At 37.8% G+C, this 14,750-nt stretch overlaps 1 protein-coding gene across 1 annotated transcript in view; it reads left to right on the top strand.

Annotated features, from left to right (window-relative positions):
* The first annotated feature begins 7,631 nt into the window (after positions 1–7,631).
* Positions 7,632–14,750, top strand: part of LOC126188442 (centromere-associated protein E-like) — a 618,456-nt gene continuing 611,337 nt past the window's right edge. Inside the window, exons 1-2 of the mRNA XM_049930047.1 lie at positions 7,632–8,089; positions 8,163–8,372. Of these exons, the coding sequence (XP_049786004.1) occupies positions 7,925–8,089; positions 8,163–8,372 (375 nt within the window). The 5' untranslated portion in view covers positions 7,632–7,924. The remainder of the gene's footprint in view (positions 8,090–8,162; positions 8,373–14,750) is intronic.

Raw genomic sequence — 14,750 nt, 5'->3', positions numbered from 1 at the left:
CTACAAATGAGTGGTACAGCATCAACTGGACTTCCAGTGATTGAAAAGCTGATAGGGAGTAAAAGTTACTCGACGTTGAAATTTGCCATGGAGGCGTATTTTGTTCATGACGAACTGTGGGATGTTATTGAAAACCCTCCTTGGGATCCGACGAAATGGGACGATTCTTGGAAGAAGAGAGACAATAAGGCACATTCCCGAATTATACTTTTCATCGATAAGATGAATTATTCCCATATTAGGGACAAAAAGACGGCAGCAGAAGCCTGAACAGCCTTGGAAAAGGCATTTGAAGACTCAGGACTCACACATACAGTGTGCTTGCTCAGATCATTAATCACTACCAAATTAGATAAATGCAAGTCGGTAGATGACTACTACGATCGTATAATAATGACCATGACGAGGGAATAGGAACTTTAATCCTGGCTAGATTACCTGATTATTATCAGCCTATGATTATTGTGCTTGAAAACAGTGGCACACGTATCATGAGAGATTCTATTGTAGTGAAACTGCTTCAAGATGTCAAACCTGAAGACGCAAATGAAAATGAAGAATCTGCTCTGCATATAAATAAGAAGATACCTACAAAACGTATTACTAAATGCTACAAGTGCAATAAACCGAATCATATTGCTAAATATCGTTATGGAAAGGACGAAAAAGGAGGAAGCTCGTCAAAAAATAACGATGGCAGATATGTATTTAGGAAACAAACACAACAAAAAAAGCTATTTCTTGTTGCTGATGTTGAACAGTCTCACGAAAGGGATATGTGGTATTTAGATTCCTGCACTTCGACTCACATTGCTAATGACGGAAAAAAGCATCAGAATGTCAAGCCATGTAATAGCTCAGGGACCAACGTGGTAGGTGATGCCTCAGTAGCAGAGACTATTGGAAGTGTTGATCTGACCTTCTATACTGGTAATAAAAATGTAGAAGTAGAAGCATGCAGTGTCATTCATGTCCCAAACTCAGCTGTGAATTTACTCTGCGTTAGTAAAATTGTAAGCGAAGGACATAACGTGACATTTAACAAAAATGGTGGATTCATCTACGATGCAAAAAGTGGACTAATTGCCAAAGCATTGCCTAAGAATAGGATCTATTGTTAAAATACAAGTGAAATGAAACAGCGCTACAATATAAAAGATAGTGTCTTCTTATGGCACCGTAGGCTAGTGCGTATGGATCACAAAAGTATGCCAGTGTTGTAAAATGTTTCGACAGGACTAAATTAAGATATTGTGTTTAAGGTTTCCTGTGAGTTGTGCATCATGGGAGTACAGTCATGTCTTCCATTCAAACCGAGCAAAAGGTATTCTAAACGCATCTTAGATTTAGAACATTCTGATTTGTGTGGGAAAATGGAGACTGCTTCTATTGGTGTAAACCATTATTTTCTCATATTTATTGATGATTTTTCAAGATTCAAGTTTGTCTGTTTCTTGAGAAAAAATATGAGGTAACAGATATAAAAAAAAAACACGGAGGAAAAGCAGACAGGCAGAAGCATCAAGTAGTTGCGGTCTGAAAATGGAAACGAGTGTGTCAACTATGAACTAAAAGGATTTTTGGCTTCTGAGGGTATCATCCACCAGCTTACAGTACGATACAGTACACAGCGGACTGGTGTCGCCAAGAGAGTTAACAGAACATTGGCTGAAAAGTCTTTTACTATGATGTTCGATGCTAACCTACCAAAGAAGTATTGGGCTGAAGTTGTGTCTACAGCTGCGTACATTATCAAATCGTTCACCGTCCACTACACTCGGAGATAAGGCGCCATATGAACTCTGACATGGGAGAAAACCTTGTTTATCATATCTGAGAATTTTTGGCTGCAGTACAATGGTTCACATTCCAAAACCACATCGCAAGAAGTGGGATAAGAAGTCACAGAAGTTGACATTTGTAATGCCAGGCAACCAAAGGCTATCGATTTACCAATAGGAAGACTGGCCAGATAATTGTCAGTAGGGATGAAAAATTCCTAGAAGATGTGAGTTTTTTAAGTTAAAAGACAAAGGAACCTAAGACCCTAAATGCCTTAAGACTGGAACAAGAAGCAGTTCTTCAGGACATCAATACTTCACAAACTGAAGAAGAAGTTAAATCAGCAGACAGCGATAATGAACCCTTTTATGGCTTAGACAGTGATTCTACAGGAATTGAAACTTAAGACAAGGGCCAAAAGATGACACTTCGAAGGTCAAACAGAGAATCAAAACCCAAAATACGACCTGATCATGTTACATACTATTTGAAAGAAGGACTTTCAAGTGAAGACACTGATGTCAAGGGAGCTTTGAAGGGGCGAATGGTGAAAAAAAAAAAAAAAACAATGAAGAAAGTATTCTCATCTCTAGTTTGTAATAACATATTTGCAGAAGTAGAGCTATCCAGGGGACACAAACCACTCAAGACTAAGTGGCTATTAAAAATAATGCCTGGGACTATCAGTACACCAGAAACATTTAAGGCATGCCTAGTGGTAAAAGTTTGTGCTCAAATGGTTCAAATGGCTCTGAGTACTATCGGACTTAACTTCTGAGGCCATCAGTCCCCTAGAACTTAGAACTACTTAAACCTAACTAACCTAAGGACATCACACACACCAATGCCCGAGGCAGGATTCGAACCTGCGACTGTAGCGGTCGCGCTGTTCCAAACCGTAGCGCCTCGAACCGCTCGGTTTATGCTCAAGTTCAAGGTGTTGATTATCAGAAAACCTTTTTACCAGTGGCCGAGAATGCATCCATTACATATCTCTTGCCTATGGCAGCTCGAGAGAACCTGGAGATCGAGCATGTTGACATCTCTACTGCTTATCTCTGTGGTGACTTAAATGAAGAAGTTTATGTTATTCCACTGGAAAATTTTGCAACTCCTGGAAAAGTATGGAGGCTGAAGAAAGCTGTTTATTGACTCAAACAGGCTGGTAGGAATTATTAAAAAAACTGAAACTGAACAGATCAAACACTGATTCATGTACCTATTTACACAGAGATCAAACCAAACTAGTCATCCTAGGTTTATATGTCGAAGATATATTATTAGTCTCAAATGAAAGAATTGTTTTGGATCTTCTCGGAAAAATTTTGTGAGATAAAAGATTTAGGACAGATATATCAATATATTCGCATAGAAATTACATGGGAGAAATCTGGAATGAGTGAAGCCAAGCCACACCAAGCAACACCACTTTAACTTGGTTTGGACTCTGTAGCAGTCGAATCAGATGATATCAAGGTACAATATCAACGAGCAATAGGTTAGCTGAGTGGTTAGCGTGACAGACTGTCAATCCCAAGGGCCCGGGTTCGATTCCCGGCTGGGTCGGAGATTTTCTCCGCTCAGGGACTGGATGTTGTGTTGTCCTAATCATCATCATTTCATCCCCATCGACGCGCAGGTCGCCGAAGTGGCGTCAAATCGAAAGACCTGCACCAGGCGAACGGTCTACCCGCGGGAGGCCCTAGCCACACAACATTTCCATTTCCATTGGTTGTCAGTAAAAAGATTGGATAGATATTTAAAGTGAACTATGGACTACAAAATAGAATATTCTGGAGATGGTAAGAGAAAAATAATGCCCTTCAGTTATGTAGATGAGGGCAATAAAATCAGTGACAGGCCCTCTGTAACTGGTTCATGCATCAAACTGCAAAAATCATTATTTTCGTGGTCCATTAGAAAACAAAGAACTATTGCACTTTCTACTTGTGAAGCTGATTATATGGCCTTGGCATCAGCTGTTCAAGATTTACTGTTGTTAGAACACCTGTTGCTTGATGTAGATCCAAACAGTGTCATGAATTAATTTTCAATATACTGTGATAATAAAGGAGCCACTCCATTAGCCAAGAATCTAGTGATGAACACCAGATCAAAGCATACAGATATAAAGTATCATTTTATGAGAAGGCATGCTGTATCAGGTGTTATTAGCCTTGAACATCTGCCTTCTGGAGAAATGGTTTTAGCCAATGCTTTCACAAAACCACTTAGCAATACCAGACATGAAACATGTGTAAGAAACTGTGACCTTGCGAAATAAGTGAAGGAGTGACCGTACATTTAGTCTTCATACTATGTGTCGATGTCAGTTTAAGGAGATATGTAAGTTGATAACGATAGTTTTTTTGTTTACTTCACTGTGTTATAGTTACTCTGTGGTTATTATGTGATCTGTGGGGTGTAGCTGTTAGGCACATACTGATTAATTAATAAAACGTTGTTTCAGTAAGCTTTCATATTTATATTGTAAAATGCTCAACAATGTAGATAAGTACCATTTTGCATTGGCATTCTTGCAGAGCCCAGTGATCAGAGTATAACTACATTTAGAATTTGATATAAAAAATTGTTGTCTGAGAGCAAAAAGATTTTGCACAATTTCTTATGTTATAAGTGTAAGTAAATGTGCAAAGTTTCATGAGAATCTTAGATGATGGGTGATACGACCTGTTTGATTTGATGTGGAATGACCCTAGATGTGGATACATAACTGACATTAATTACCACAAAGAAGTGCACACAAGTCAGTGCAATGCATTATATGGGCATAAGAGAATGCAGCCTAACAACTGCAAATTGTGAGAAGTAGATTTAGCTATCTAAAGCAATAGTAGTATCTGAAGTAACGTATGCAGGAACATTGTATCTTAGCCCAAGACCTCTATTGTCTACATGCTCATTTGTTCCTATGGAAGCAGCAACTTCTGTATCCTGAGGCGCACAACTTAGGGCTTGCATCACACTCTTCCATCATATTAATTCCTAAGATTAATTAGTTTCAGCTAATTTCAAACACATTTACTTACTGTAAGCAGTAATGTCGAATGTAGCTTACTGCTTTCTCAAGTAACAAGCTTCTGTAGTCATGACTGCAGCTAATTACTCTCTGAGAAGTGACGCTGATACAAAATTATGTGCATTTAGAGTGATGAAGAATGTAGAAATCTCATTTTTACCTAGCAAATATTGTCAAGTAATGCATGCAGGACCATTGTTACCATTTACAGTTTTCTAGTGTGGCACAAAAAGGAATGAGGATTTGAGCCATAACAGTCTTGAGTACATAGCTAGTGATGTAAAAAATTTTATAGATAGGCCTAAAACAATTAACTTCAACAAACAGATATCATTTGTGGTTAATAACTTCTACCCTATTGATATACTGCAGAATTTTTAATATATGGTGGGTGTGTGTGTGAATGAGAGAGAGAAAGAGAGAGAGAGAGAGAGACAGACTGGACAAAAACTGGTTCAAATGGCTCTGAGCATTATGGGACTTAACAGCTGAGGTCATCAGTCCAAGAACTTAGAACTAGTTAAACCTAACTAACCTAAGGACATCACACACATCCATGCCCGAGGCAGGATTCGAACTTGCGACCATAGCGGTCGCGCGGTTCCAGACTGAAGCGCCTAGAACCGCTCGGCCACAATGGCCGGCCTCCGAGTGGACATAGTTAAGTATAAATACCTGGGTGTTAAAAAGAGACACAGCTTGAAACAATCAAGTAAATGGTCAGTATATTGCAATGTTTTTCACTGATGAAGTGTACCACAAATGTAATCCAGATTTCTTCCAGACCATAATACGTCGCCATTATGATCCACACGACATATAAACAACTTACTAACTAAAACATCTGCCCATGCATTACATTGTTGAATTACATTATACAGTGCAACAATACAGAGGATGAAACAAAATAATTTATTGATTGGCGACCCCATGGAGTGCTGTTTGCGCAACGACTATGTATGTTAAATTAAAAGGAAGGTCAGCGTTGGTCGTAATATTGATGTTTTATTAATAGCAGAATCGATTTTCGATCACATAGTGATCATGTTCGGTGCTGTACACATTCAACTCAGACACTGGTATCAAGTCGATTGATAACTTATGTACATGTAGAGTTATCAAGTTGATTGATAACTTGATACCAGTGTCTGAGTCTAATGGGTACAGCACCGAAGATGATCACTATGATATCGAAAATCGATTATGCTATTAATAAAACATCAATATTACGACCAACGCTGACCTTCCTTTTAATTTAAAATAATTTATATTCAGAAATTTGGATATATCCTACATTTGGATATATCCTACTGATGTTAAGCAGATTTTTTTTGATAACTCTTCTAACATTACAGTATTTTAGAAAATTAAAACACACACACACTTACCGTTTCTCGTATGTATATTTTTACAGCATTTGTGTATGTTAACGAAAATTTGCGCATATATAGATGCAGATCTGATGCCCATTCGTGTTTCTAACGAAGTAGAGATACTGGACTGTGTTAAACAACACTCAGAACTGTTTTATACACATTACAAAATTGTCAATGTTTTACCATAGTGCACAAAGCAGCAGCAAAAAAGAACTTCTAAAAGAACAATGGAATCCTGGAAGAAGCAGCAGGTATGTACTATAAAAGGATGATAAATTAATTTGTATAAATTATCTTGTAATGAAACAATATAGTTATGAGGAAATTGTGTATTTAAAGTACGTTACGGATCATTTTGTCGGATCAATCAACATTTTTATTACTAGTACGTACACACACAAATATAAAACGTTAATGTTTTACGCATCTTTGGTGTTGTACGTATACAGTGTATTTTCTTTTATTTCAATGGCGAGGCTATTCAAATAGTAGAAATCCGAATATTTTTATGGTACTGTCTATGTTTCACTTTTTGATAATTAAATAAGACGACGAAGGGACTATATATACATTAAAAGTGGGTTTGCTTCGGTTTTCCGATGGCATCCATGGATGCCTCTCAAGTCGCAGTATCTTTCTAGATGTATATAAGCTGTCTGTCTCCAGCAATCGTGATGCAAAGGTGTGGTAGCTAATGCCCGCTGTAGCAGACGAATGAAGCCAGATTAGATTAAATTCAGTTTTTGTTCCATGAGATGATTCTTACAGGTGTGTAATATGTCAGAAAGTATAACTGAAAAATTAGAAAATCTGAATACAATACTCACTTCCTTGATCATTTGTCAAGAGTTTCTCTAGATATGTGAATGCATCATAGGAAACCAAAAATAAAAACGTTACATTTTTATATCATTAGAAAGCCAACGCCTATGACAGAGTTAAATTATACCCAAATTAAGGATACAAATGTAATAACAATAACAGTTCAGAACGTATCTAGTGATATTTCATCTCTACTGGTGTAAAGTTTGAGATTGGACGGTGCAACCTTCTAAAAAGAGAACGGTTGCAAAACACTTGTGCGACCCATTTCAGAATATTGCTTAAATGTGTGAGACGTGTACCAGGTAGTAGCAACGGGAGAAAGTCAATGTTGCGATTGGTCACACATATGTGTGACTTGTGGAAAATTATCAGCAAAATGCCGAATAACATCAGTTAGCAGATGCTTGGAGAGAGATACCAAAACACTGCTTACAAGGTTCAAGAACCAATATTAAGAGGAATTGCAAAAGATATTCGTCAGTTAACCGTATCGCACCCGTCGAGATCGCGAAGATAGGGTTATGCTAATTTCCTCACGCTAATGGCATGTAAACAGCCATTCTTCCTGCGCTCCATACATAAATGAATTAATATATAATGAGCTGTTGATTCAGTTCGTCTGCTAGAACGACTACTGCAGTTTTGGATCACGGCTCCGTGACAACAGAAGAACGTTATCAACGAGAAAGCTAAATTAATTATAACTTTGAATGAAGTAGAGCCGCAACTGAAATGTATTTGCATAAGAACACGTAGCGCGAAGATATGAATTATCTCTCGTATAAGATCCTTGCGTTTGTGTTTTGACAGAGCAGTGTTTGTTTACGTCGAGAGAAACGTGTATGTAGCCAGCTGCTAAAAATAAAAGCGGCCCTAGACTGAAAAGAATAATAGCATTAAAATGATTGGAGAAGACGTTCATAACCCTGTACTTTCGAACCGTGATAACGGTAGTGTTCCCATTTGCTCTGACTCCAGACCTTCTGAAATTATTGCGAAATTGCAAGATGTTTATGAAAAAATCTTAGAAAGCGTTGACGAAGATGCTGAAGTAGATGCATTGAAGGTAAGCTTCAGTACCCAGCCGAAGAAGATTTGCTTTTATCTGTGGTAATGCTTAGGTTCAGACGTTATTTCAGTTGAAGGTCTCAACTCTTCAGTCCTGGGTTAAAGATTTGACGGAACAGAATATGCTCCTTGTAGAGACTGCAGAGCAACTAGAGAAAGAAGCTGCTGAACGGGTATCCTTACTAGAAGAACGTATACGACAGACATCACAAGCGGCGTTGAAATACATGACTAAGTTGCAAGATTATGACAGCCAAGTTCAAGATTTGGCTGGACAAAAGGTATTTGTTATATACCGTAATTAATAACTGAATAATGTACACAACTTATACGTAGTCTTCTTTGTGTGACGTTCTAAGGAATTTTCTTGTTTTTAACAATGTCACATTATGCAGACTATTGGGGTTGACCGAAGCGTCCGATCCCACCCGTCGGCTTTGATCCGTGACGTAGAAGCGACCCTTAAATAAAAAAAATAATAAAAAAATGCTAGCTTATTAGGAATAGCCTATAATCATTTCCAGTTCTATGGAAATATCATTCGGAGTCACTACAGCTAATGTTAATTGAGAATTTATTCTGTAGAAGTAAGCAATAAATAAATTGTGTAAAGCTGGCAGTCACTTGTAGAAGTCTTTTTACAGATATATGATTGATTGCTCATGTTTTGGGCTTACTGTAGGCTTACTTTTGATATTCAGTGACATTTGTGGCTAATGATAACTATCAGTTCGAAAAGAACTGCGATTTAAACTGCCATAATCCAGCTCTCTGAGATAATTTGATTCCCTCACATGTTACTCAAATCCTGTCATGTAGGCAAACATCTAAGAACATAAAGCAAGTCAAAAGATACATCAACAGAGAATAGTAGTAGTCAGAAACTTAAAAAAACTGTTGATAATGTAAGATTTCTATATATCCCTCCATTCCAATTTCACAGAAACACAGGCATAATTCTCTTAAATATCACAAGTCTATCCTAAAATATTTATTTTTTAAAGATAAGTAGTATTGTAAGTTAAAGGAATAGCTCTGGTAGGTAGACCATACATAAAGTGAATAATAGCGAAGGAGGAATCAGAAAAATTTTTGGTCATGGTATTAGAGTGTAGCTTCACCAAGGATATCGTGTATGTTATCGTCCAGTGCATTTTTTAACTCAACTGAAACACTGCTTTGCACATGGGGTAATTCTTCCTGCATTGTAGCATTTTAAAAAAGCTAGATTTAATTTTATTTATTTGATCCTGTGTTCATCAGGAAAATCCGCCAATTCTGACTGGGTTCTGGTTTGGTTCACCTTAGCTTCTGAAGCTGGGAGATGCTGAAAGCTATCAGCCCTCTAGCACCATCATTTCTGGATTTTCCTTATTGGCCATTGTTATGACAGGACAGCTTCTGGAGCATTTTCCCCATGCAGTTTTGTAACCTCTCTTCAGGTAAATTGTATTCAGTCTAGAATGACTATCTTGTGACAATGCTTGACGTTTTTGTGTGAGTTGGGAAATAAGTAGCACACCAGAAAGACTGTTGTCCACTTATGAAATGTAAATGTGTTTGGGAATCGTGTGGAGGAAATGGAAATGTTTCCATCTTGTGATGATATCCAACAGCGACTCTGTTGTACCTATATTAAGAAATTGTGGTTTTCACAGAGAGGATGACTGTAGTGAGGAGAAGGCTAAACATGATTCAGCCATATTTTTAAATGAGTAATACCACTTATCACTTGGACGTATGAGCTGAAAGATGGAAGCAGTTGCTGCAATAGTGCACATTGTGTGTAGGATGACCATATGTTCCTTATAACTGCCCCCTAATGAAGCTATGGACAGTAATCTGATCACACAATTTTTACTTCATTTCTTATATGTGGGGACTTCTACAAGCACACCTTGCTACAGATCTATTAGCACATGCTCCCAGGAAGTGAATTTGGGAGCCTTAGATCAACATAATATTGTCTTCTCAACAAGGATTGAGCATGTACTTTAGCACAGCTGTAATAATTTTTTCCCCACCAAAGCATTTTTGATATTATCTCCCATCCTCACAGACACTTCTCAAAGTGGTCATCGATTTGCATTCCAGTGAACACTTCCCAAGGGGAAGGTGAATACACATAGCAGATTGAGCATTGCTGACAGGAGCTGCCAAATTGGCCAACAAATTACATAAGAAGACTAACTGGACATCGTAAGGAATCTGGCTGTGTTTCAATAATGAGGTTGTGGTTAGGATTTAATGGCCAAGTCCCCATTCCAAAGTGTTCAGGCCACATATACAATTTGTCTGTCTCCTGTAGAGAAATGAGTGTTGATCTGCAACCAGGGGCAGCTGTGTAGCTATCAGGATGTCAGAAACTGGACAACACCAACAGCCTCTTTGGTAATAATACCCAAATGCTGCCAAAATATATACAAGACTAAGAAGAGTTCCTCATGTGGAGTCCTGAACTCCATCAATAAACCCACAAAGTCTACTTTGGTAAGGGAGAACAGTGGCAGGATTTCTGAATGAGGTTGGTGATGCTCAATTCCAGGTATAGTGTGGAATAGAAGCCTTCTGACTAGCCCAAAAGACATATCCCAGACAATGGCAGAACATTTTATATAAATATATAAATAACCAGTCACTGCCAACCAAAATGCACACTCTGTCATCACAGAACAGTCACTGAGATGAGCACTTGATAGTATTGTTCTAGCAAGGAGTAATTTGACAATTATTCTTTCTCCATGTGAGATTGATATTTGGTTTAATTTGCAGCTTGTGATATGACAAATGGGCATGACAAGTTGCGTTACACTATGCTGCAGCTCTTCCCATGTGCAGTGAAAGGTATCTTTTTTGCCCCCTTCACCATAATCTAGATGATAGGGGAGTCCTGTTTTTTCTATGGAACTGGTACACGGAGACCAGTGGAACAAACAGGCAGTTCCGTCTGATCAATCATGGCAGATGTTCATGTAGTGAATGGCTGACAGGAACCGAAGTCTAGAATACGGCAAAGGTTATTGTAAAGCATAATGAATCCATCCGGACAGTAGTCAGAACTCAAAACATAAATGCGGAAGGATGAGATGTCTGTATCAATACTCGGGCTGGGCAGGGAATCTGAATCACTGTCAGGTACAAAACCATGGCTCTTGGAATGAGGCTACCTTAATGAGTCTTTAGAAACCAGGGAACAACTGTGCATGAACAAATAGCTGTTGTAGTATTGCCCTCACCAGCTAGTAGCAGGCAGTAAATAATGAACTATCATGTTGGGTCTCCAGTTTGAATACAAGAAATGTTATTCCACCATTGTTAACCTGTCATCCCCCCCCCCTCCCCCTTATATGGTATACATGATCTGTAGCAGCTGGAATAATATAAAGTATATTCGATGCAAGTGATAGACTGCAACAAAATTTTGTATTTTTAGCTCATTTATTTCAATCCACATAGTGTTAAGTGCAAGTGCACAAGTAATTCATTCATTCAGGCAATTTGCACATAACAACTTCATTGTGTTTTATTTGGTTAAAGTGTCGGCAGCTCTTCTGCTGCATTCTGCAGTTGGCAGTTTGTTTTGGTTGCTCATAGTCAATTGGACGGTAGTATGCATTAGCCAGTGGAATTGCTGATCTAATGACTTGCTTTGGTGGAGGGTATGAATTGATCACTGTTGTTTTCAGCATGGGTAGTGCAAGATAAAAGATTATTGATCAAGCTATTATTGACAATAAAATTGGTTTGTGGTGTTCTTAGGTATTTCTTGCATTGTATGTTTCTCAAAATACGACAAGATTTGTTGGGATATTGTTTCATATTTGATTGTTACAGATTGCGTGAGAGTTGGTGAAACCAACAAATGTCTGTGACAAAAGTGGTTGTGGTGGTGGACTGATCTGTAGCAGAGCCGTAGGTATAGGTTAAGTTGTGAGTAGGTGAAGCAAAGAAAACGTGACTCAAGGAAAACTGGATGTGATGATGGACTGATTTGTAGCATAGCTCATTGATCATTTCAGAAACTTTTTATCTCCACCCCCGAAATGTTCTGCTTTCTGAGGTTGTTATTATGCAGAAACCTAATGCTACAGTTCAAAATTTCAGGAGTATTATGTTTTGACGACAGCATTCCATTTTGCATGAGATATTCCATTATGCTTCCATGTAATTTCAAACACTCCACATCATGGCGACTTATATAGAACACTATTTCAGCATTAATTCCACCATCGCATCTAATCATCCAACTCATCTTACATCATGTTCACTTCCTATCATTCACTGTGCAAACACTTAACAATTGCGGAACACAACACAAAAGCTACCAGTACTGTTAGTGCAGTTTTACTGTGTTCAGGTCTCTTAAAGTCTGTTCTGTTTCTCTTGAAAACATTAATACCCAGCTCCTTAGAATCAGATAGTAATTCTTCATAAAATAAAACACTATCAAGTGTGTACAACTGCATTTGGATAGATTTGGAACCAACTATGTATTGTGATTCACGCTAGTGTATGTTCACCTTTGACTATAACCTAGATCCATCTCCTCTCATTACACTGCCATCTCTTGGGCTGTTAGGCATTTTTGACCATTATTTCATGTGCTATTTTGAGACTCATTACATGCTAAGTTAGTTATTAATTATTTAATAAAGTAACTTAAATGTATAATAATAATAAAAGTCAAGTTCAGGGGGGAACTCTCTGAACCATTCATCATAGAAACAGGTTTAAGACAAGGAGATTGCTTGGCACCCCTGCTGTTCAACTGTGTTTTAGAGAACATAATGAGGGAATGGTACAAGACTAACCCAAAGAACATCCAAATTGGAAGACCCAAAGACAACATAAGTTTAAATTGTCTAGGATTTGCTGATGACTGCGCTCTCTTGTCCAACAGTATTCAGGAAACCAAACAACAAATTATCTCACTACAGGCAATAGCACAGAAAATTGGTCTTGGAATATCCTTTGAAAAAACAGTCATCATGTTAACTGACCCACCACTCATAAACAAAATTGCCATAGGAAACCAAGAAATCAAAACTGAAGATAAATTTAAATATCTGGGAGAAATCATAACATATAACCTCAATGAAAAGCCAACATGGCATAACAGAATAAACAAAATGACTAGAGCACAATATATCACCAAGAACACCTACAACAAAAAGAGCCTGTCAATAGCAACAAAATTAAAACACTACAAAACAACCACTCAACCAGAAGTAACATACGCAAGTGAAACCATCTTCAAAACAACTAACACTGCACAAATAGACAAAATACTCAAAGTAGAGAGAAGAATCATAAGAATGTGCATCAACAAATTGTACCAGAAAGATGGACACTGGAGAGTAGCTACAAATGAAACAGTCTACAAGGAAACAGAACCGGTAATGAGTACAATCAGGAAGAAACACATTTCATTTTTTGGACTTCTAATCAGAACACCAGAGAACAGGATCATCAGGAGAATAATAGAAGAATTGTGGAATAGTAAGTGCAACATTAAGTGGATTACATAAATCAAGGAAGATATGGATGAGCTACAGATTACATTGGAAGACCTAAGAAACAAAACTGACAAAATCGGGAAACTCACAGACAAACAAACCAGACTGCAAGTGAGAATCAACAAACAGACAATAGGAAGGGTGATTTCCAATGCAGAAAGAAGGATGAGATCCGAGAGAATGAAGAGGTACTGGGCTGACAGGAAACTGAAAAATTCTTTGTATAAAGTTGGCTAGAGTGGTCCAATGAGGGCCATAAATTGTAAATAATAATAATAATAGCATAACTAGAAGTGCACTGATGTGCCAGTCAAAATGATGTGTCAATTAAAAATTTACAATGAAAACTACTATCTAAAACCATTAATAATAAATGTACAAAAGTGTGATACATGGTTATAAGAAGGAAAAAGATACCGGAATAATATAAGGTAAGTATGGCACATTTATCCATATTGTTGTGTGCTGGTTTCATTGACAGAGGTGTTCCTGTTTTTAAACTACGGTAGTTGTTAGATTATTAAAATTTCAGTGGCTCAAAATGCATTTCAAAACATGTGCTAAGCTTACCATATGCTGTTGCCTGTTTGTATGTTAAAATTATTTTGTGTGTCAGAATCATATAATGTCGCTGTTGCTGTCTGACTAATTTTCTTTACCAAGCAGTGTCAAGAATGCTTGGAGGCATAATACTCTCCAAGAGCACCCTTGGGCCATACTTTCAGATAGTTTTGAACTGGTAGTCAAGAATGAATTCCCCGAAGAAAGCATATAGACCAGTAAAACATTTGTCATTTCAGTTCACACTTACCAACCTTTGTAAGGAGGCTAGTGCACTGGTGGTTTTCGCAGTGTTTTGTACCTCTTTCACTTCTGCAATTCCTGTCCAGCACCTGCTGTTCAGCATCAGCTTTTAAACTCTTTATATGAAAGATGAGTGCATCTATTTCCATGATTCAAGATGCATTGACCGTCTGCCAAAATTGCGAATGAGGTAATCAGATCAGACCGTGAAGGATTTAGTGAGTTTTCTAATCCTTGGTATTTTGTAACAGGCTTTACCACAAGTTCAAAACTGATAACGAGGTTCGCATAGGCACTCAATGCCCTAAAATGTCTTAATTGTGGCTCATGGAATGTGTA

The sequence above is a fragment of the Schistocerca cancellata genome, chromosome 5 (assembly GCF_023864275.1).
Source record: "Schistocerca cancellata isolate TAMUIC-IGC-003103 chromosome 5, iqSchCanc2.1, whole genome shotgun sequence".
NCBI classification, from domain to species: domain Eukaryota; kingdom Metazoa; phylum Arthropoda; class Insecta; order Orthoptera; family Acrididae; genus Schistocerca; species Schistocerca cancellata.
The sequence above is the reverse complement of the archived record's forward strand: the minus strand, read 5'-3'. Positions and strand labels throughout refer to the sequence as shown.